This window comes from Eleginops maclovinus, chromosome 12 (assembly GCF_036324505.1).
Source record: "Eleginops maclovinus isolate JMC-PN-2008 ecotype Puerto Natales chromosome 12, JC_Emac_rtc_rv5, whole genome shotgun sequence".
NCBI classification, from domain to species: Eukaryota; Metazoa; Chordata; class Actinopteri; order Perciformes; family Eleginopidae; genus Eleginops; species Eleginops maclovinus.
Window position 1 is genome coordinate 29,553,866 of NC_086360.1, and position 25,000 is coordinate 29,578,865.

Sequence of the window (25,000 nt, forward strand, 5' to 3'; positions counted from 1 at the left end):
ATTATTGATTACAGTATTTTATTATTGATTACAGTATTATATTACAGTATTTTATTATTATTGATTACAGTATTTTTATTACAGTATTTTATTATTATTGATTACAGTATTATTATTATTGATTACAGTATTATTATTACAGTATTTTATTATTATTGATTACAGTATTTTTATTATTGATTACAGTATTATTATTACAGTATTTTATTATTATTGATTACAGTATTTTTATTACAGTATTTTATTATTATTGATTACAGTATTTTTATTATTATTGATTACAGTATTTTATTATTATTGATTACAGTGTTTTATTATTATTGATTACAGTGTTTTATTATTATTGATTACAGTGTTATTATTATTGATTACAGTATTATTATTACAGTATTTTATTATTATTGATTACAGTATTTGTATTACAGTATTTTATTATTATTGATTACAGTATTTTTATTATTATTGATTACAGTATTTTATTATTATTGATTACAGTATTTTATTATTATTGATTACAGTGTTATTATTATTATTGATTACAGTATTTTATTATTTTTATTATTGATTACAGTATTATTATTATTGATTACAGTATTTTTATTACAGTATTTTATTATTATTGATTACAGTATTTTTATTATTATTGATTACAGTATTTTATTATTATTGATTACAGTATTTTATTATTATTGATTACAGTATTTTTATTATTATTGATTACAGTATTTTTATTATTATTGATTACAGTATTATTATTATTGATTACAGTATTTTATTATTATTATTATTGATTACAGTATTATTATTATTGATTACAGTATTATTATTATTATTGATTACAGTATTTTATTATTATTATTATTGATTACAGTATTATTATTATTATTGATTACAGTATTTTATTATTATTATTATTGATTACAGTATTATTATTATTATTGATTACAGTATTTTTATTATTATTGTTATTGATTACAGTATTATTATTATTATTATTATTGATTACAGTATTATTATTATTATTGATTACAGTATTTTTATTATTATTGATTACAGTATTTTTATTATTATTATTATTGATTACAGTATTTTTATTATTATTATTATTGATTACAGTATTATTATTATTATTGATTACAGTATTTTTATTATATTGATTACAGTGTTATTATTATGATTGATTACAGTATTTATTATTATTGGTTACAGTGTTATTATTATTATTGATTACAGTATTTTATTATTATTATTGATTACAGTATTTTATTATTATGATTGATTACAGTATTTTATTATTATTGGTTACAGTATTATTATTATTATTGATTACAGTATTTTATTATTGATTACAGTATTTTATTATTATTGATTACAGTATTTTATTATTATTATTATTGATTACAGTATTTTATTATTATTGATTACAGTGTTATTATTATTATTGATTACAGTATTATTATTATTATTGATTACAGTATTTTATTATTTTTATTATTGATTACAGTATTTTATTATTATTGATTACAGTATTATTATTATTATTATTGATTACAGTATTTTATTATTATTGATTACAGTATTTTATTATTATTGATTACAGTATTTTATTATTATTATTATTGATTACAGTATTTTATTATTATTATTGATTATAGTATTATTATTATTATTGATTACAGTATTATTATTATTATTGATTACAGTATTTTATTATTTTTATTATTGATTACAGTATTTTATTATTTTTATTATTGATTACAGTATTTTATTATTATTGATTACAGTATTTTATTATTTTTATTATTGATTACAGTATTTTATTATTATTGATTACAGTATTTTATTATTATTGATTACAGTATTTTATTATTATTGATTACAGTATTTTATTATTATTGATTACAGTATTTTATTATTATTGATTACAGTATTATTATTATTATTGGTTACAGTATTTTATTATTTTTATTATTGATTACAGTATTATTATTATTATTGATTACAGTATTTTATTATTATTGATTACAGTGTTATTATTATTATTGATTACAGTATTATTATTATTATTGATTACAGTATTATTATTATTATTGATTACAGTATTTTATTATTATTGATTACAGTGTTATTATTATTATTGATTACAGTATTATTATTATTATTGATTACAGTATTATTATTATTATTATTGATTATAGTATTATTATTATTATTGATTACAGTATTATTATTATTATTGATTACAGTATTTTATTATTATTGATTACAGTGTTATTATTATTATTGATTACAGTATTTTTATTATTATTGATTACAGTATTTTATTATTATTGATTACAGTGTTATTATTATTATTGATTACAGTATTTTATTATTATTGATTACAGTATTTTATTATTATTGATTACAGTGTTATTATTATTATTGATTACAGTATTTTATTATTATTGATTACAGTATTTTATTATTATTGATTACAGTATTTTTATTATTATTGATTACAGTATTTTATTATTATTGATTACAGTATTTTTATTATTATTGATTACAGTGTTATTATTATTATTATTATTGATTACAGTATTTTATTATTATTGATTACAGTATTTTATTATTATTGATTACAGTATTTTTATTATTATTGATTACAGTATTTTATTATTATTGATTATAGTATTTTTATTATTATTGATTACAGTATTTTTATTATTATTATTGATTACAGTATTATTATTATTATTATTATTGATTACAGTATTATTATTATTATTATTATTGATTACAGTATTTTATTATTATTGATTACAGTATTTTATTATTATTGATTATAGTATTTTATTATTATTGATTACAGTATTATTATTATTATTATTGATTACAGTGTTATTATTATTATTGATTACAGTATTTTATTATTATTATTATTGATTACAGTATTATTATTATTATTGATTACAGTATTTTTATTATTATTATTGATTACAGTATTATTATTATTATTGATTACAGTATTTTATTATTATTGATTACAGTATTTTATTATTATTGATTATAGTATTTTATTATTATTGATTACAGTATTATTATTATTATTGATTACAGTGTTATTATTATTATTGATTACAGTGTTATTATTATTATTGATTACAGTATTTTATTATTATTGATTACAGTGTTATTATTATTATTGATTACAGTATTTTATTATTATTGATTACAGTATTTTTATTATTATTGATTACAGTATTTTATTATTATTGATTACAGTATTTTTATTATTATTGATTACAGTGTTATTATTATTATTATTATTGATTACAGTATTTTATTATTATTGATTATAGTATTTTTATTATTATTGATTACAGTATTTTTATTATTATTATTGATTACAGTATTATTATTATTATTATTGATTACAGTATTATTATTATTATTGATTACAGTATTTTATTATTATTGATTACAGTATTTTATTATTATTGATTATAGTATTTTATTATTATTGATTACAGTATTATTATTATTATTATTGATTACAGTGTTATTATTATTATTGATTACAGTATTTTATTATTATTATTATTGATTACAGTATTATTATTATTATTATTATTGATTACAGTATTTTATTATTATTGATTACAGTATTTTATTATTATTGATTATAGTATTTTATTATTATTGATTACAGTATTTTTATTATTATTATTGATTACAGTATTATTATTATTATTGATTACAGTATTATTATTATTATTATTATTGATTACAGTATTTTATTATTATTGATTACAGTATTTTATTATTATTGATTATAGTATTTTATTATTATTGATTACAGTATTTTATTATTATTGATTATAGTATTTTATTATTATTGATTACAGTATTATTATTATTATTATTGATTACAGTATTTTATTATTATTGATTACAGTATTTTATTATTATTGATTATAGTATTTTATTATTATTGATTACAGTATTATTATTGATTACAGTGTTATTATTATTATTGATTACAGTATTTTATTATTATTATTGATTACAGTGTTATTATTATTATTATTGATTACAGTATTTTATTATTTTTATTATTGATTACAGTATTATTATTGATTATAGTATTTTTATTATTATTGATTACAGTATTTTATTTTTATTATTATTGATTATAGTATTTTTATTATTATTGATTATAGTATTTTTATTATTATTGATTACAGTATTTTTATTATTATTGATTACAGTATTTTATTATTATTATTATTGATTACAGTATTTTATTATTATTATTATTGATTACAGTATTTTATTATTTTTATTATTGATTACAGTATTTTATTATTTTTATTATTGATTACAGTATTATTATTATTATTGATTATAGTATTTTTATTATTATTGATTACAGTATTTTATTATTATTGATTATAGTATTTTTATTATTATTGATTACAGTGTTTTATTATTATTGATTATAGTATTTTTATTATTATTGATTATAGTATTTTTATTATTATTGATTACAGTGTTGTTATTATTATTGATTACAGTATTTTTATTATTATTGATTACAGTATTTTGAGAGGTGGTGCATTGAGAGGTGGTGCATTGAGAGGCCTGAAGGTGATTCCCGTACGGAAGGCACGGCTCTTCTTTTTGTACCACGGAACAAAGTGGGCCGTCAGGAGCTCTGTACTTTGCCGAGGTCATTTTCACACCTCCAGGGACCCTAAAGGGGCCAGCTCTGGACCATCCACTACTCCATCCACTACTCCATCCAGTACTCCATCCACCAACCATCCACTACTCCATCCACTACTCCATCCATCTGGACCATCCACTACTCCATCCACTACTCCATCCACTACTCCATCCATCTGGACCATCCACTACTCCATCCACTACTCCATCCATCTGGACCATCCACTACTCCATCCAATACTCCATCCATCTGGACCATCCACTACTCCATCCATCTGGACCATCCAGGGTTGCACTCCTCAGTAAAGAAGACTTTGAGTCTTCATGTATTTCTGAGCCACTGCAACCGTTTCTGCTTGTGAGCATTGTTTAGGGATGGCCGAGTAGTAGATTTATGCACAACTGCAAACCTCTGGAGGATCCTACACCTTGAGGTTCGTGGGACTCCAGCGGCACCAGCGGCTTCAAATATCTGTTTGCTGCTTTGCAGTGACCTTTTAGCTCTGCTCTCCTAATCCGGAGGATTTGTCTGGCAGAAACCTTCCTCATTATGCCTTCATCTGCACGAACCCGTCTGTGCTCTGAATCAGCCACAGGTCTCTTCCCAGTACGATGATCACGCTTCGTGAAATATCCAATGTTTTCAAACCTTCTCCAAGGTATCGCACTATTTGACGCTTTCCGGCAGCAGAGAGATCCTTTTTCTTTCCCATATTGCTTGAAACCTGTGGCCTGCTCAATAATGTGGAACGTCCTTTCAGTAGTTTTCCTTTGATTGGGCTCACCTGGCAAACTAATTATCACAGGTGTCTGATATTGATTTCAATGATCCAAAGAGCCCTGAGACACAATACCATCCATGAGTTTAATTAAAAAACAAAACATCCAATGTTTATGACGCTTTAATCCAATTTGCATAATAATTTGGAACGCGATGTAAATGTGTTGCAGGTGCGTTTGGAAGACACAGAGAGCAGACTGAGGAGGCTGCAGGACGACAAAGACCTGCAGATGAACAGCATCATCAGCAGGTCTGTCTGTCTGTCTGTCTGTCTGTCTGTCTGTCTGTCTGTCTGTCTGTCTGTCTGTCTGTCTGTCTGTCTGTCTGTCTGTCTGTCTGTCTGTCTGTCTGTCTGTCTGTCTGTCTGTCTGTCTGTCTGTCTGTCTGTCTCTCTGTCTCTCTGTCTGTCTGTCTGCAAACATATCTCACCTCTGAACTGAAAGTCTGTGTGCCACTCCACTGTGGCCAAACTCCAAACACTACACCCAAAAGCTTTCATCAGCATCACTGGGGACTGTAATCCTGCTGGACAGAACTCTACCTTCACTCACTCAGGATGTGAAATGCCCCCCCAGAGACAACAACACTCTGGACCTTTTATGTGCTGATACCAAGAATGTATACTGTGCCACTGTCTGGGGACAAACCACTGCACAACATCCTCCTTCTGGGCTCAATGGCTATCAGCCAGTAGCTCTCACATCTCATATGATGAAGGTGCTGGAGAGACTGGTCCTGTCCCATCTCAGACCGCAGGTGAGATCATTTGTTGACCCTCTGCAATTTGCCTACCAGCCTCACCTGGGGATGGACGATGCCATTATGTACCTGCTGCAGCGTGCTCACTCGTACCTGGAGGGGTCGGGGTGCACTGTGAGAATCACCCTCTTTGATTTCTCCAGTGCATTCAACACCATCCAGCCCCGGCTCCTGAGGGACCAGCTGCAGGCTATGAGGGTCCACCATCTCCTGGACCACCAGCTACCTCACAGACAGGCCACAGTGTGTCCGGCTGGGCAGTGTCCTGTCTGAGGTGGTGGTTGGTAGTACAGGAGCCCCACAGGGGACTGTGCTGTCTCCCTTCCTGTTCACCTTACACACCACTGACTTTAATACAGCTCAGAGTCATGCCACCTGCAGGAGCTCTCTGATGACCCTGCAGTGGTAGGGTGTTTAAAGGATGGACCGGGGGAGGAGTACAGAGCACTGGTGGAGGGCTTTGTGGAGTGGACTGGAAGAAACCATCTGCTTCTGAATGTGGCCAAGACCAGAGAGATGGGGTGGGCATTCGATAAATCATTAATATTTTTATATTGAAATTCATTATTTATTTATCTTTTTGTATATTAAAAATGCAATGAAAAAATACAGCGTGTTTTTCCTCGATGAGATATTTATTACAAGAAGAACAACTCTTTCTCAGTGAAACTGGAAGTTCAATGGTTAAACTTGAAGATATGCGCTGCGGTGCTCTAAAGCAGCGGAGCCTGCAGCTGCGAGCCGGCGCTCTTAAACACAATTGACCCTCGTTTGTTCCAAATTAATAATAACAAAACAAACAAAAATCAATCATGATAAACATTAACTTCACCAAAAAACATAATAATACTTAGGTCTGACCGGTTTTGTCAAAATGTAACTCAAAACTATCCAAAAGGCACCGAGTCGAGAAAGAGGGTGAGAGAGAGGTTACCCTACCTAACAATTAATTAGGCTACTTAACAAAGCCTCATAAAAAATAACCAGTAACTCACATACAACTTCAGCACCAGCCTACTGATTTTTGTTGATAAAGATAAGCATGTGGCCCCGGCCGTGGCGCGACTGGCTGGGGCAACTGCACCGTACGCCGGCGACCCGGGTTCGATTCCCGACCCGTGCTCCTTTCGGATCCCACCCCGACTCTCTCGCCCACTCTTGGGGGTCAGACGGTGACACCAGCAGAATCAATAAACTGATCAGGAAAGCTGGCTCTGTCATCGGCATCAAAGTGGACCCTTTAGAGGCTGTGGTGGAGAGGAGGACCTCTGAACAGACTGCTGTCCATCATGGATAACCCCCCTCACCTGGAAGGACAGGGAGCTCCAACAGACTGCTCAAGGTCCGCCGTCACCAGGACAGGTTCAGGAGAACCTTCCTGCCCTCTGCAGTAACTCTGTACTATAACCCCCCTCTCTGCTCCACAGCCTCTCTGTGAGCTGGACTCAACGTGCTCTCTGTACTCTGAGATTATATTGATTTAATATTCCATTTCAGTGAACTATTTACTATCTGTATACTTCTTATTTGTATTTCTAATGTTCTGCTATGCTTCAGATTGTAATGCATTTTGCTGCGGTAACTAAAACATTTCCCAATTTGAGATGAATAAAGTATTTCTGATTCTGCCTGTCTGTCTGTCTGTCTGTCTGTGTGTCTGTCTGTCTGTCTGTCTGTCTGTCTGTCTGTGTCTGTCTGTGTGTCTGTCTGTGTGTCTGTCTGTCTGTCTGTCTGTCTGTCTGTCTGTCTGTCTGTCTGTCTGTCTGTCTGTCTGTCTGTCTGTCTGCAAACATATCTCACCTCTGAACTGTCTGTCTGCAGATTGATGGCAGTGGAGGAGGAGCTGAAGAAGGATCACTCTGACATGCAGGCTGTTGTGGACTCCAAACAGAAGATCATCGAGGCTCAGGTACCTGTCTGTCTGTCTGTCTGTCTGTCTTTTCTGTCTGTCAGTTTGCTGTGTTAATGTGCCCCTCGCTATGTCTCCCAGGAGAAAAGGATCTCTAGCCTGGATGCGGCAAACACCCGTCTGATGGCGGCACTGACACAGCTGAAGGAGCGTTACGCGGTGACATCACAGAGGAATGGCCTTTCTCCTAGCAACACATCGTCTTTGCAGATCACAGAGAACGGAGAGTTCCGGAACTCCGGAAACTGCTGAGCTGTGCTCTGATTGGCTCTGACTGCAGGCAAGGTCCTACCCATTGACCTGTCAATCAACTGACTTCTGATCTGGCTTCGCCCCCGTTGATAGGTTACCCCTCACTTCCTGTTTTTTGTTTTGCATGTTCCCCTTTTGAACATATTACAAATTCTGACATCATATCCTGTTTCCTTTTGCCACTTCCTGTGAAGAGCTAGAAACTTTCAACAACCAAACTGCATGTTATCTCTGGTCTGTTGGGGCAACCCCACCTGTACATGGCTCTGGTCTGTTGGGGAACCCCACCTGTACATGGCTCTGGTCTGTTGGGGCAACCCCACCTGTACATGGCTCTGGTCTGTTGGGGAACCCCACCTGTACATGGCTCTGGTCTGTTGGGGAACCCCACCTGTACATGGCTCTGGTCTGTTGGGGAACCCCACCTGTACATGGCTCTGGTCTGCTGGGGAACCCCACCTGTACATGGCTCTGGTCTGTGAGAGCAACCCCACCTGTACATGGCTCTGTAGCTTCGGTCCACTTGTGGTAACTATCTGTAAACGGCTCTTGTGTATTTAAATAGTGGCACATCGACAGTTTGAATATATTAATGTTTTTTATGATTAGATTTTGTCTAAGAGGAACAGTCTGATATCCGGTCAGGTCAGGTCCGTTGCCCTATAATAGCACAAAAACTGGAAGCAGGGGGGAAGCTGTTAGCCTGTTAGCCTAGCTTAAAGTATGGGCAGCTCTGGGCCTCCGTAGTTCAGTTTGTGTTGCAGAGAATTTACTGATTTAAATGTAAACATCAGATTTTATTGTAAAACTTTAAATTGTGATGAATAGTTTGTGAACATGTCTGCTGTCCTGGACTCTACTGGGCTTTACTGGTCTCAGATGGACGCTACTGGACTCTGCTGGTCTCAATGGACTCTTCTAAACTCTAATGGATGTTACTGAACTCGACTCAACTCAACTGAACTAACTCTACTGGAAACTTGTGTCCTCTGATGGACTCTAAAATATGACTGGTCTATACTGGTATCTACTGGTCTCTACTGGACTCTACTGGTCTCTACTGGACTCTACTGGTCTCTACTGTGCTTCTGTCTCTGTTCTTGTTATTTATCAGTATTTATAAAGACCAACAATAAACAATGACACTATCAAACTGTTGTCACGGTGATTTACCAGGTTTTATTTATTAGAACACAGAAGGTGTAAACAGGAAGTGATGTCACTCGGTCCAGTAATCGGTGTTCCAGGCCAGGAACCAGCCAGTGAAGGTTGGCGGTTCAAATCCCTGTTTCACCATCACAGTCGGGGTGCGATGGTCTCCGTCAGACTGGTCACTGTCCAGGTACTTCAAAGCTGCAAAGAGAGTTAGCTGTTAGCATTAAGATCCACCTGACAGCTGCTCAGAGAGCTAGCTGTTAACATTATGAACCACCTGACAGCTGCTCAGAGAGCTAGCTGTTAGCATTATGAACCACCTGACAGCTGCTCAGAGAGCTAGCTGTTAGCATTAAGAACCGACAGCTGCTCAGAGTTAGCTGTTAGCATTAAGAACCACCTGACAGCTGCTCAGAGTTAGCTGTTAGCATTAACAACCACCTGACAGCTGCTCAGAGTTAGCTGTTAGCATTCATAACCACCTGACAGCTGCTCAGAGTTAGCTGTTAGTAGTAACAACCACCTGACAGCTGCTCAGAGTTAGCTGTTAGCATTCATAACCACCTGACAGCTGCTCAGAGTTAGCTGTTAGCAGTAACAACCACCTGACAGCTGCTCAGAGTTAGCTGTTAGTAGTAACAACCACCTGACAGCTGCTCAGAGTTAGCTGTTAGCATTAAGAACCACCTGACAGCTGCTCAGAGTTAACTGTTAGCAGTAACTACCACCTGACAGCTGCTCAGAGTTAATTGTTAGCATTCATAACCACCTGACAGCTGCTCAGAGTTAGCTGTTAGCATTAACAACCACCTGACAGCTGCTCAGAGTTAGCTGTTAGCATTAACAACCACCTGACAGCTGCTCAGAGTTAGCTGTTAGCAGTAACTACCACCTGACAGCTGCTCAGAGTTAGCTGTTAGCATTCATAACCACCTGACAGCTGCTCAGAGTTAACTGTTAGCAGTAACTACCACCTGACAGCTGCTCAGAGTTAACTGTTAGCAGTAACTACCACCTGACAGCTGCTCAGAGTTAATTGTTAGCATTCATAACCACCTGACAGCTGCTCAGAGTTAGCTGTTAGCATTAACAACCACCTGACAGCTGCTCAGAGTTAGCTGTTAGCATTCATAACCACCTGACAGCTGCTCAGAGTTAGCTGTTAGCAGTAACAACCACCTGACAGCTGCTCAGAGTTAGCTGTTAGCATTCATAACCACCTGACAGCTGCTCAGAGTTAACTGTTAGCATTAAGAACCACCTGACAGCTGCTCAGAGTTAGCTGTTAGCATGAACAACCACCTGACAGCTGCTCAGAGTTAACTGTTAGCATTAAGAACCAGGCGAACAGACGGGGGGATGAGTATCCATCTTGTTCTTCAGGCGGGGGGGTACGACAGTATTGATCCTGACCCCCCAACGCATCCCAGAAAGCATCTGTAACAGAGCTCCTGTTCAGAGGACTTTCTCAAGGAACAAACAGATACCCCGACTCCTCCCCCTCCCTCAGCGGGGTTGGGGGCCGGATGTTCGGCTCCCTTTGCCTCAGAGGGGTGCTGCTGCCACACTCCACACCCAGGACCCAGAGGGGGAGACTAGAAGGAAGACATCACTGGAGTTCAGCCGGTGGGAGGAGGGCTCCCCCTAGGGGGGTAGACCTGTGAGACTGAACTCAGGAACACACTTTATACTTGGGAGGAGACCGGACTCGGGGACACACTTTATGCCAGGTGTTTTCCAGGGGGGCAACATGTGTATTTGAATGAAGCTGGTCCGGTCCAGCGTTTGTACTGTTCGATTACAACACAGACTGAATCACCAGGAGGGTCTTAAATGAGCGTGGGGAGTTCAGGAACTAAAAGGAGCATGGTTATCCTGATGTTACAGGCTTGGCCTGTCCCCTTTTAGTAACGGAGGCCGGGAGGTATGTGTGTGACGTGTGCACCTGGGGGTTGTGGGAAAAAGAACTGTCCGGCTGTGTAATGGCGACGACCGTGGTGAGGCGCACATGTGTAGCGTAGAGAGGGGAAAAGTGTCCAGTTTAGCTCATTATGAACCTGCTTAAAGACATGTTATCACGTTCTGAGTGAGATAAAGCAGCGGATCTTCCAACGGCACCCAAACGCCTCCTCATCTTTTTGTTAAGGTAAAAATATCCTGGGCGGCTGATTACCGGCCTGACAACCAGCCAAGGTCAGACATTCAAAGGCCAGTGAGCATCCCAGCTACGATTCAGAGCCGAGATACTGTCCGAGACTGAAAGAAAGGTAACACTGACTCACCTCCACAGCTCTGCAGTCTCCCGCCAGATTGGCTCGGACTTGGAACAGGCGGTTGTCGGCCTTCTCTGATTGGCCACCCTCTCTTGAAGTCCCGCCCCTGTACACCACCATTGGCTGGCCCCCGAATAGGCTCATGAGGTGGGCGGGCTCTTTGCCCTGCACCACGGGCACCTGCAGACAGGTGATGGGTTCAGGCTCTCAGGGTTAGACCGCAGAGGAGTTCCAGAATACAGAGCAAAATCTTTTTCTGAATTTTTATTTTCACCTTCAAATCGTATTTTTTCACTGCCTTCAATTTTACCTGAACTGCCGGGACATTAAGACCTGTAATGTTTTGGTTTTCACGGAGACTTGCCTCGACCCCACGATACCGGACGCCGCCATTGCTCCACACGGATTCTCCATTCATCGCCAGGACCGGACAATAAACTCAGGGAAGAGCAAGGGAGGAGGTGTGTGCTTCATGATGAACAACAAGTGGTGCTCAGATGTGGAGATCATTTCTTCGGACTGTTCTCCCAGCCTAGAGCACATCATGATCGGATGCCGGCCTTTTTATCTGCAGAGGGAGTTCACATCTGTTGTTCTAACAGCAGTGTATGTTCCGCCGCACGCTGACAACAACACAGCGCTGGAGGAGCTGTATGGGATTATCGACAGGACAGAGACTTCTCGGCCAGAGGCCGCATTTATTGTGGCCGGGGATTTTAACAGAGCCAACATGAAGAAAGTCCTGCCGAAATACTATCAGCACGTCAGCTGCCCCACGCGCGGTGGAAATACACTGGACCATGTTTACACTCCTTTCCGGCATGGATATAAAGCCCTCCCCCGCCCCCCCTTCGGCAAGTCAGACCACATATCTCTTCTTCTGCTCCCCGTTTACCGGCAGAGACTGAAGAGGGACCGACCTGTGACGAGGACAGTGCAGCGTTGGTCCGAGCAGTCTGACTCTGCTCTCCGCCACTGCTTTGGCATCACGGAGTGGTGTGTGTTTGAGGAGGACGATATAAACACACACACTGACGCGGTCATTTGCTACATCGGCAAATGCATCGATGACGTCGTGCCGCGGATTACTGTACGGACATTCCCAAATGAGAAGCCCTGGATAAACGGAGAGGTCCGAGCTAAACTTAAAGCACGGGCCATCGCGCACAGCGGCGGTGATTTGGATGAGTACAGGAATTCCAGGTATGCACTCCGGAGAGCTATTAGCAGTGCGAAAAGACAATACAGGGACAAGGTGGAGTCGAACTACAAGGGCTCCAACGCCAGAAATATGTGGTCTGGACTAAAAACAATAACAGACTACAAAAGGACAACGAGTGGTGCTGAGGAAGTGTCTGCATCTCTCCCAGATGAACTGAACACATTTTATGCACGCTTTGAGAAGCCCCCGGCTGTGGAGGCACAAAAGGCCCAGGATCCCTGCTCACTGGTTTTAACCAGTGCAGATGTGTGTAGATCTCTGAAAAGGATCAACACACACAGGGCTCCAGGACCTGATGGCATCCCTGGCCGTGCTCTCAAGGTGTGTGCAGTTCAGCTGGCAGATGTGTTCACAGACATTTTCAATAGGTCACTGCTCCAGTCTGTAGTCCCCACATGTTGTAAAGAGTCCATCATTGTCCCTGTCCCCAAAAAGACAAAACCCATCTGCCTCAATGACTACCGCCCAGTTGCACTCACCTCCATCATCATGAAGTGCTTTGAGCGGTTAGTCAAACCTTTATCACCTCCTCCCTCCCTGACTCACTGGACCCCCTGCAGTTTGCCTACAGAGCAAACAGGTCCACGGATGATGCCATCTCCCTCACCCTCCACACTGCCCTCTCCCACCTGGACCAGAGGAACACTTCTGTGAGAATGCTGTTCATTGACTACAGTTCAGCATTCAATACCATTGTGCCCTCCAAGCTCATCATTAAGCTCAGGGACCTTGGGCTCAACAGCGCCCTCTGTGACTGGATCATGAGCTTCCTGACGGGCAGATCCCAGGCAGTGCGAATGGGGAACATCACATCCTCCACCTTGACCCTCAACACCGGAGCCCCTCAGGGTTGTGTGCTCAGCCCTCTCCTCTACTCCCTGTTCACGCACGACTGCGTGGCCACACACAGCTCCAACACCATCATCAAGTTTGCTGACGACACGACCGTCATCGGCCTGATCACAGACGGCGACGAGACGGCGTACAGAGAGGAGGTCAGAGCCCTGACATCTTGGTGCCAGGACAACAACCTCCATCTCAACGTCAGCAAAACAAAGGAGCTGATTGTGGACTACAGGAAGAGGCAGAGAGAGGCACACACACCCATCACCATCGACGGGACTCCTGTGGAGAGAGTCAGCAGCTTCAGGTTCCTCGGGGTTAACATCAGTGAGGACCTGACATGGACACATCACACCAGGGTCATATCCAAGACGGCTCGACAGCGGCTCTTCTTCCTCCGCAGGCTGCGGAAGTTCAACATGGACTCCAGGATACTCTGCAACTTCTACAGGTGCACCATCGAGAGTATCCTGACTGGCTGCATCACCGCCTGGTATGGCAGTTGCACCGCCCTCAACCGTAAGACTCTACAGAGGGTGGTGAAAACTGCTCAGCACATCACCAGGACGGAGCTGCCATCCATGGAGGACCTCTACACCCAGCGGTGTAGGAAGAAGGCCGGTAGGATATTCAAGGACCCCCATCACCCCAGCAACAATCTGTTCTGTCTGCTGCCGTCTGGCAGACGGTACCGCAGCATCCGGACCAAGACCACCAGACTCAGAGACAGTTTTATACCACAGGCTATAAGACTGCTGAACTCCTGAGCTGTGTGAATGTCTACTCACATCTGTTATAGTACACACTTACATATATATATATGTAAGTGTGTACTATAACAGATGTGTTTAATATATATATTATACATATCTATATATTATACATATCTATATATTATATACATCTGTTATACATAATATATGCATCTGTCCATACCTCCTCATTCCACAGAGTAAAGTGTTTAAATACTCTCAATGTATTCCACATGTGTATATATTTCACATCCTCAAATCTTTATTGTTGATATTGTAAATATTCTTCTCTTTTTGCACTATTTTATTATCTTATCTGCACCATGTATGTTGAGTTGTTGGAGGAGCATGGGACATAAGATTTTCATTGCCAACATATACGCTGTATCTGCTGTGCATATGACCAATAACACCTTGAAACCTTGATGATTTCTGAAGTAAGAAGCTAATGTTGGGCTATAAAGGAGCTACAGGACGGTCACATGACTTCATCCACTGTTTTGAGAAACTACATCTCCCATGAGTCTTAGCACTGTAGTTGTTCCCTTCACCTGCTTGTCTCCGTCTCCGCGGTCCACCATGACTGGACACGTAGGCTTTTCCCATGCCAACGGTGTCCTCAGGGTCCCTCCAGTTCTTAAAGAACTGTTGGAAGAGCGGAGTCTCCCTGAGCTCAGGGAGGACCTGTACCTGAGGGGGGAGACAGTGTTAGTGTGTGTGTGTGTGTGTGTGTGTGTGTGTGTGTGTGTGTGTGTGTGTGTGTGTGTTCCAATGCAGCTTCACCTCTTGTATTATAGAAAAAAAGACATCTTAACCTTGGAACCTTGTGTTCCTGGTAGGGTCTCCCATGGCAAATTGGTCTCAGGTAAGGGGCCAGACTAAGATTGGTTCAAAAGACCTCATGACAAACACACATGAAAGTGAGGACACCCGGCATAGGGGTTGGACTCTATTCTTCTCCGGAGTTGCCCAAGGTGTGAGGCGCCGAGCGGGTGTGGGGATACTCACAAGCAGTGGCGGCTGGTGAACATTTTTTTTGGGGGGGCGCAGTTTAAATAGCACTCCGCAATGAGAAAATAACCCACAAAAGAGATTCAGTAGAATATATTGAAAAACAAAGATGTATTAAACAGAAACACACTGCTCATTACAAACATTGGAACTAGGTTTAGATTAGTATTCAGACACATATTCATCACATTTGACATTTATGTGCCAGAGTAGGCCCCACTACTTGTAAAGAAATGTAGCCCTCCTCTCTTTCAAGCTGGCAAATTCCTCAATAACTCTCTGGTTAAAGTCAATCATGTCTGTGACCAGCCTTTTTTCCATTGAGAGCATGGCTAAGGCATTCAGTCTCTCCTGACTCATGGTGTTCCTGAGGAAGGTTTTAATCCTTTTCAGAGTTGAAAAACACCTCTCAGCCTCAGCAGTGGTCATGGGAGTTGTGATCATGATTTTCAGCAGTGTAACTGTCTCTGAAAATACCTCAGATAGATTGTTTTCCATGAACAACTGGAAAAGATCCACAGCACTACGGCAGGATCTGAATTCGTCTGTGCCATAGATGAGGCCAAGCTCTGTCTTCAGCTTGCCTCCATCCAGAATTGGATAGGCCTTCAATGTGGTGGCCAAAGCAACTTCAGGGAATACCTTGAGGTAGCATTCAAACTGGTTGCCCTGCAGTAAGGTGGCACTGATGAGGTGGTCTTTGAAGGCAAAGCGTTCCTTGGTGTGTCCAAGTATGGTGTCACATACCTACAGATAAATATAGAGAGAGAGAGAGAGAGAGAGAGGAGAGACAGATAAGTTGTGGGAAATATCTATATCAGATCACTTAAAGCCAAGTCTTAGTCTGGGTTAAGTTTAGATGATTTATTTAAATCAGACCATAATCTTACACACCAAACTACATCTCAAATAGACCCACACTCTTAGTTTGCATAGCACCAGGTCAGAGCAATCAAGCTTAGCCTTTTGTTTATGTTTAAACCTATCAGACTTGGTTCTTTGCTTTTGTGTGTCTAAGAACCAGAGCTATCAGATTTGGTTCCTGGCTTTTGTTGGTCTAGGTGCCAGAGCAATCAGACCCTGATGGTTGGCCTATGTCTGAAGCCATGACATTAACATTTGTATGGCCATACCCCTATGGTCAAGCACACCCCCTACCACCAAAGAACTCAGTATTTCAGTCTCTAAATATTGAACTCCAGCCATGTTATTAACTCAAATATACTGTATATCAAACCTATTTGCATGGATTTAACTGTAACACAGGCATCTGCTGATTTTGACACTCACCTCAGCAGCAATCCTTCTAAGCTCATCTTCCGACACAGCCCGGCGCTTCCTCGGCTGCTGAGAGCCACTGCTTTGCTCCACCACCATTGCATGGAGAGAATCTCTGTAAATAAAAATAACAATCATTTACAAATCATGTTTATCTTATAACTATGGTACAAGTGAAAGAATGCACTGACTACGCTTACAGAGTAACAATGAGATTACCTGATTTTTTGTATGTCCTCTTGGAACTGCTGGATGCATCTATATGGACTGAATCTATGTCTCTCTTCTGGAGCTTGGCATAGAGGACGTCCACGTGTGGCATTATTTTATGAAACAGTTGCAGGAAGAAGTTGAACTGAGGATCCTCCAGTAGCCTGATGTAGCCTCCTGCTTCTTGGCTGGTCTTGTCATCAAAGCCACCTGATGCTCGAATTCTTTCAAAGCATTCAACGAGGTGTTCTCTTTGCTCAAACACAGTATTGACGGCACGGCTGTGAAAGTTCCATCTCACAGTGCTGGCTGTTGGTAGTCTATGGGCCACTACCTCATCAAGCACACTGGTCCGCTTGGGGGATCTTGAAAAAAACGCAGAAAATCCACCCAGGTCGGAAAAAAAGTGTTTGACTTTGACTACGTGGGAGGTAGCCTGTTGCATGATAAGATTGAGCTGATGGGCATAGCAGTGGATATAGTGGGCTGTTGGGTAGTCATCCCGGATTCTCTTCTGAACTCCTGAAGTGGCACCCCTCATTACACTAGCACCGTCATATGCCTGGCAGATGAGTTTACTTTTCTGCTCACCTGGGAGGATGGCAGCAAGGCGTTCTTTTAAAGCATCGGCAATGGTCTCTGCTGTAGCCGACTGCAGAGGGATGAACTCAAAGAATCTTTCCACCAGATTCTTATCGTTGATGTAGCGAAGCACAAGCACAAGTTGGGCTTGTGTGCTAATGTCCGTGGTTTCATCTGCTTGGATCGATAGAAAATCGCTGCTTTGAACTTCACTGATGATCTTTTCCCTCACAACAGACAGCATACAGTCAAGAAGTTCATTCTGGACTGTTTTGGATGTTCCCTTAAAGACAGTTGCGCTCTCCAGATGCTCTTTCAGTACACCGTCCAGTGATGCAACGACGTCCACCAAGCCACGAAAAATCCCTGGGTTCTCCGAGTTTTCGCTCTCGTCATGGCCACGAAGGGCCAACTCAAAGGCACCACAGAACTTCACACAGTCTATTATTCTGGAGAGGATGTGTCGGTTTTTTCTCACCTCTTCATTATGTTTCCGAATGCCAATTCGGTATCCTTCATCCAGCTGCTCGGCAATGCTCAGTCTTCCAAAGAGGTTTAGCTTAAGACAGTTGGTTAGGTGGCTGCGGCCACATTCGTGCTTCTTACATTTTTGTGTGAAGTGCTTTAGATCCTTCATCCCGGTTGTAGTCCAAAGTGTTTCAGTCCCAGGACTTTGAAATAACAGACAAGGGAAACAAAAAAAGGCATTGCTCACTGTACAACCAGCTAACCAATTCCGCTTAGCATACAAGTTTGAGGAGAAAGTCCGAGTGTAGGTTCTCCCGCGATCAGTGGTCGTCTGTTGAATGTTTAAATCCGGACGCTCGGGTCCCAAGTCTTTCAATTTCTTCTTTTCGACATCTGATAGTCGATGAAACGGTGTTTTAAGTAGAGCTTGCACGGAGTTCTCAGCCATCGATGTCGCCATATTCACTCAATCTAAGTTTCAGCTAGCTACGGTGCTGCTCTTTACGCTTGTGGTTAGGGAATGATAACGATGCTGATTCGCCGAAATAGTCCAATCGCGTATCTAAGAATGTCACATTGAACTAAGAAACAATGCCATTGGCTGTGGGCGCAAAGATTAGCGCCCACAGATCTAAGTTTCATCCCCAATGAAAAGCTATCCTTGCTAAAATGACTGAGAAAAGTATAAGCTCTCCTATAGACTCCCATGTTATCGGCGCCCACGGACGGTAGCCGACCTGCCTATTCTCAGAAAAGGCGAATGGCAATATATTATGTCCGGACACATTTTAGCGGTTCTTGACAGTGGTCTCCCATACACATTTAACCCATAAACACGGTACATTTCTTATTTCAATTATGTTGTATATATAACGTTAACTCAAAAAGTCAGGGTGGGTGGCGCCCAAGCGCCCACTATTGACGCACCGCCACTGCTCACAAGCCCCCGGTTGAGTGCCACTTTGTTGGAGTTTACCCCAGTGGAGGAGAGGGTCGCCTCCCTACGCCTGCGGGTTATGGGGGGGGGGAACTCTGACTGTTGTGTGTGCTTATGCACCAAACAGCAGCTCAGAGTATTCGGCCTTCTTGGAGACCCTGAAAGAAGTCCTGTATGGGGCTCCTGAAGGGGACTCCTTAGTCTTGCTGGGAGACTTCAACGCACACGTGGGCAATGATGGAGACACTTGGAAGGGCGGGATTGGGAGGAACGGCCCCCCTGATCTGAACCGGGGTGGTGGTTAGTCACTGGACTTCTGTGCTCGTCATGGATTGGCCGTAACAAACACCATGTTCGAACATAAGGATGCTCATAAGTGTACGTGGTACCAGAGCACCCTAGGCAGAAGGTCCATGATCGATTTTGTTATCGGACCTGAGGCCGCATGTTTTGGAGACTCGGGTGAAGAGAGGGGCGGAGTTGTCAACTGATCACCATCTGGTGGTGAGTTGGGTCGAGTGGCGGGGGAAGCCTCTGGACAGACCTGGTAAGCCCTGGCGTAGTCGTGGGGGAGGGGGTCTGCAGTTCGGTGGGCTAAGGATTGCACTACTGCTTTTTGCAGATGATGTGGTCCTAATGGCTTCATCGGTCTGTGACCTTCAGCACTCACTGGATCGGTTCGCGGCCGAGTGTGAAGCGGCTGGGATGAGGATCAGCACCTCCAAATCTGAGGCCATGGTTCTCAGCAGGAAACCGATGGACTGTCCACTCCAGGTAGGGAATGAAGCCTCACCCCAAGTGAAGGAGTTCAAGTATCTCGGGGTCTTGTTCTCGAGTGAGGGAACAATGGAGCGTGAGATGGGCCGGAGAATCGGAGCAGCGGGAGCGGTACTGCAGTCGCTTTACTGCACCGTTGTGACGAAAAGGGAGCTGAGCCAGAAGGCAAAGCGCTCTGTCTACCGGGCCATCTTCGTTCCTACCCTCACCTATGGTCATGAAGGATGGGTCAGGACCGAAAGAACGAGATCGCGGATACAAGCGGCCGAAATGGGATTTCTCCGCAGGGTGGCTGGCATCTCCCTTAGGGATAAGGTGAGAAGTTCAGTCATCCGGGAGGGACTCGGAGTAGAACTGTGTGTGTGTGTGTGTGTATGTTGGATAGTTCATCTTGTGGATGAACTGCTCAGCACTCTTCAGACGCTCCTCAGTGTTTGCCTCCTTACACACACACACACACACACACAGACACACACACACACACAGACACACAGACACACACACACACACACACACACACACACACACACACACACACACACACACACACACACACACACACACACACACACACACACACACACACACACACACACAGTCTGCAGGTGTATAACTGGACATTGGGATGCAGGAGCAGGTGATACCTTTCCACACGTAGACGTGTCCGTTGGCTCCGTTGTCCAGGATGAAACACTCGCTGGACCGCAAAGCATCCTGGGAGAAAGGGCTGTGGTTGGCCACCATGGTGACCTCTAGCTCCCCGCCGGCGTTGGACACCTGACACACAGGTAAACACTTCCTGTTTGTGCTTCACAATGAAAGCCTGTCTGCTGACTTAAACGTTACCTGGTACAGCTTCGCCTGCTTCCTGTTGGAGGCGTCCATCTTGGTGTCATGGCTGTAAGCGTCAGGAAGCTCAGGCTTCTCCCCAAGGACCTGGGGTCAGAGGTCAGGTGTCAGAGGACAACAGGAAGTGGTCATCACCTCCAGCATCCTCTCTGGCTCCTCCCCCTCCTCACAGAGCAGCAGCTGGCTCCGCCCACACCGCTCATCATCACGGATTCCTTTGGACACCTGTCAATCAATCAGTCAGTGGAGATGTCACTGAATGATGCTGATGTTGTCATGTCATGATGATGTCACTCACCACGGTGGCCTTCAGCTTCTCAAGGAGGTTGCTATGGGAACCAGGCCACTGGATGATTTCCTGCAGAAAGAGAGGTTAAAATCTGGCAGTCTGCCTGTCTCACCCCTCCACCTGTCCCCCTTCTCCACCGGTCTCAACCCATCACCTGTCTCACCTCTCCCAAGTCCAGGATGAAGCTGTCTCCCTGGTTGAAGCTCTCCTAGCTGACGCCGACCTCCATTACCCTGTCTGCACGTGTTGGAACCCTGAGGCCACTCCCCCTTTCTGTGAGAGGAAGTGATGTCATCACAGGGAACCAATCTTTACATCACAGGTGGTTCTGATTCTGTGGTTACCATGTACTTGAGTCCTGTCTTGAAGTACCCGCTGAAGGTGCTGGACTCATGGCCCTGGACCTCCCGGTACTGGACCGGCGCCCCCTGCAGGAAGTCGTCCATCTGCACCGCAAATATGGTCGCTGCACCACTCTCATCCTGCGAGCAGTCTGAGCCTACCGTCCAATCACAGCGCAGATAAGAGGCTACTACAATAGCTGCTAGTACTACAACTACTATATAGTACTCTGTATAGGTGGTGTCCCTCAGGGTCCGGCCCCGGGACCTCTCCTGTTCCACAGATTTTAGTAATGATCCTTAATTGCAGTATTAGTACATGGAGTATCGCAGTATTAGTACATGGAGTATCGCAGTATTATTAGATGACGTATCGCAGTATTAGTACATGGAGTATCGCAGTATTAGTACACGACGTATTGCAGTATTAGTACATGGAGTATCGCAGTATTAGTACATGGAGTATCGCAGTATTAGTACATGACGTATCGCAGTATTAGTACATGACGTATCACAGTATTAGTACATGGAGTATCGCAGTATTAGTACATGGAGTATCGCAGTATTAGTACATGGAGCATCGCAGTATTAGTACATGACGTATCGCAGTATTAGTACATGACGTATCACAGTATTAGTACATGGAGTATCGCAGTATTAGTACATGACGTATCGCAGTATTAGTACATGACGTATCGCAGTATTAGTACATGGAGTATCGCAGTATTAGTACATGGAGTATCGCAGTATTATTAGATGACGTATCGCAGTATTAGTACATGGAGTATCGCAGTATTAGTACATGGAGTATCGCAGTATTATTAGATGACGTATCGCAGTATTAGTACATGACGTATCACAGTATTAGTACATGGAGTATCGCAGTATTAGTACATGGAGTATCGCAGTATTAGTACATGGAGCATCGCAGTATTAGTACATGACGTATCGCAGTATTAGTACATGGAGTATCGCAGTATTATTAGATGACGTATCGCAGTATTAGTACATGACGTATCACAGTATTAGTACATGGAGTATCGCAGTATTAGTACATGGAGTATCGCAGTATTATTAGATGACGTATCGCAGTTTTAGTACATGACGTATCACAGTATTAGTACATGGAGTATTGCAGTATTAGTACATGGAGTATCGCAGTATTAGTACATGGAGTATCGCAGTTTTAGTACATGACGTATCGCAGTATTAGTACATGGAGTATCACAGTATTAGTACATGGAGTATCGCAGTATTAGTACATGGAGTATCACAGTATTAGTACATGACGTATCGCAGTATTAGTACATGGAGTATCGCAGTATTATTAGATGACGTATCGCAGTATTAGTACATGACGTATCACAGTATTAGTACATGGAGTATCGCAGTATTAGTACATGGAGTATCGCAGTATTATTAGATGACGTATCGCAGTATTAGTACATGACGTATCGCAGTTTTAGTACATGACGTATCACAGTATTAGTACATGGAGTATTGCAGTATTAGTACATGGAGTATCGCAGTATTAGTACATGGAGTATCGCAGTATTAGTACATGGAGTATCGCAGTATTAGTACATGGAGTATCGCAGTATTAGTACATGGAGTATCGCAGTATTAGTACATGACGTATCGCAGTATTAGTACATGGAGTATCGCAGTATTAGTACATGACGTATCGCAGTATTAGTACATGACGTATCACAGTATTAGTACATGACGTATCGCAGTATTAGTACATGGAGTATCGCAGTATTAGTACATGACGTATCACAGTATTAGTACATGGAGTATCGCAGTATTAGTACATGGAGTATCGCAGTATTAGTACATGACGTATCGCAGTATTAGTACATGACGTATCGCAGTATTAGTACATGACGTATCGCAGTATTAGTACATGACGTATCACAGTATTAGTACATGGAGTATCGCAGTATTAGTACATGACGTATCACAGTATTAGTACATGACGTATCGCAGTATTAGTACATGGAGTATCGCAGTATTAGTACATGACGTATCGCAGTATTAGTACATGGAGTATCGCAGTATTAGTACATGACGTATCGCAGTATTAGTACATGGAGTATCGCAGTATTAGTACATGACGTATCGCAGTATTAGTACATGGAGTATCGCAGTATTAGTACATGACGTATCGCAGTATTAGTACATGACGTATCACAGTATTAGTACATGACGTATCGCAGTATTAGTACATGGAGTATCGCAGTATTAGTACATGACGTATCACAGTATTAGTACATGGAGTATCGCAGTATTAGTACATGACGTATCACAGTATTAGTACATGACGTATCGCAGTATTAGTACATGGAGTATCGCAGTATTAGTACATGACGTATCGCAGTATTAGTAATGACGTTCCAGTTAGTAACATGGAGTATCGCAGTATTAGTACATGACGTATCCGCAGTATTAGTACATGGCAGAATCGCAGTATTAGTACAATGAGATCGCAGTATTAGTACACACTTGCAGTTACATGTATCGCAGTATTAGTACATGACGATATCGCAGTATTAGTACATGGAGTATCGCAGTATTAGTACATGGTGTATCGCAGTATTATTAGATGACGTATCGCAGTATTAGTACATGGATATCGCAGTATTAGTACATGGAGTATCGCAGTATTAGTACATGACGTATCGCAGTATTAGTACATGGAGTATTGCAGTATTAGTACATGAGTATCGCAGTATTATTAGATGACGTATCGCAGGTATTAGTACATGGAGTATCGCAGTTATTAGTACATGACGTATCGCAGTATTAGTACATGGAGTATCGCAGTATTAGTACATGAGTATCGCAGTATTAGTACATGACGTATCGCAGTATTAGTACATGGAGTATCGCAGTATTAGTACATGAGTATCGCAGTATTAGTACACGACGTATTGCAGTATTAGTACATGACGTATCGCAGTATTAGTACACGACGTATTGCAGTATTAGTACATGGAGTATCGCAGTATTAGTACATGACGTATCGCAGTATTAGTACATGGAGTATCGCAGTATTAGTACATGGAGTATCGCAGTATTAGTACATGACGTATCGCAGTATTAGTACATGGAGTATCGCAGTATTAGTACATGGAGTATCGCAGTATTAGTACATGACGTATTGCCATACCGATCCAATCGTGCAGGTCATGCTGCAGGGTTCCCCTCCGGTTCTCGATGCTGTTCAGGTCCAGGTAAGCGTCCCCGCTGTAGAACCCTCCGTACAGACTGACAGGAACAGGAACCAGCTCCATGTTCTCCACTCGCCATACCTGAAGCCCCGCCCTCTGACCTGCATCTTCAAACGCCATGATGTCACCTGCGGGGGGAGGAGCCACAGCTCTCTGATGTTCTGAACTTCACAACGAGTGTTCAGCTGCTCAGGTGTTCAGCTGCTCAGGTGTTCAGCTGCTCAGGTGTTCAGCTGCTCAGGTGTTCAGGTGTACTGAGGGCCCAATAATCTCTCTCAGAGCAGGATGTCATGGGGAGAGAGGAATAGGCTCTCTGAGGTTTGGTTTGAATATCTGACTACCTCTCCAAAATCATCAATGTTTTCCTAA

The 25,000-nt window shown here is 41.1% G+C and overlaps 2 protein-coding genes and 1 pseudogene across 2 annotated transcripts in view; 1 reads left to right on the forward strand and 2 right to left on the reverse strand.

Annotated features, from left to right (window-relative positions):
* The window catches only part of LOC134873415 (disabled homolog 2-interacting protein-like), a 23,075-nt gene extending 13,556 nt beyond the window's left edge, over positions 1-9,519 (forward strand). The window contains 3 exon segments of the mRNA XM_063896998.1: positions 5,662-5,741; positions 8,072-8,159; positions 8,241-9,519. Of these exon segments, the coding sequence (XP_063753068.1) occupies positions 5,662-5,741; positions 8,072-8,159; positions 8,241-8,411 (339 nt within the window). The 3' untranslated portion in view covers positions 8,412-9,519.
* A 62-nt stretch (positions 9,520-9,581) lies between these two features.
* LOC134873703 (gelsolin-like) lies at positions 9,582-24,751 on the reverse strand (annotated as a pseudogene).
* LOC134873416 (zinc finger MYM-type protein 1-like) lies at positions 15,760-18,859 on the reverse strand. Its single transcript, XM_063896999.1, has 3 exons — positions 17,165-18,859; positions 16,958-17,060; positions 15,760-16,414 (listed from the first exon to the last, which is right to left on the reverse strand). The coding sequence occupies exons 1-3, from the start codon at positions 18,663-18,665 to the stop codon at positions 16,276-16,278; spliced, it is 1,743 nt and encodes a 580-aa protein (XP_063753069.1). The 5' UTR covers positions 18,666-18,859; the 3' UTR covers positions 15,760-16,275.
* Positions 24,752-25,000: the final 249 nt, after the last annotated feature.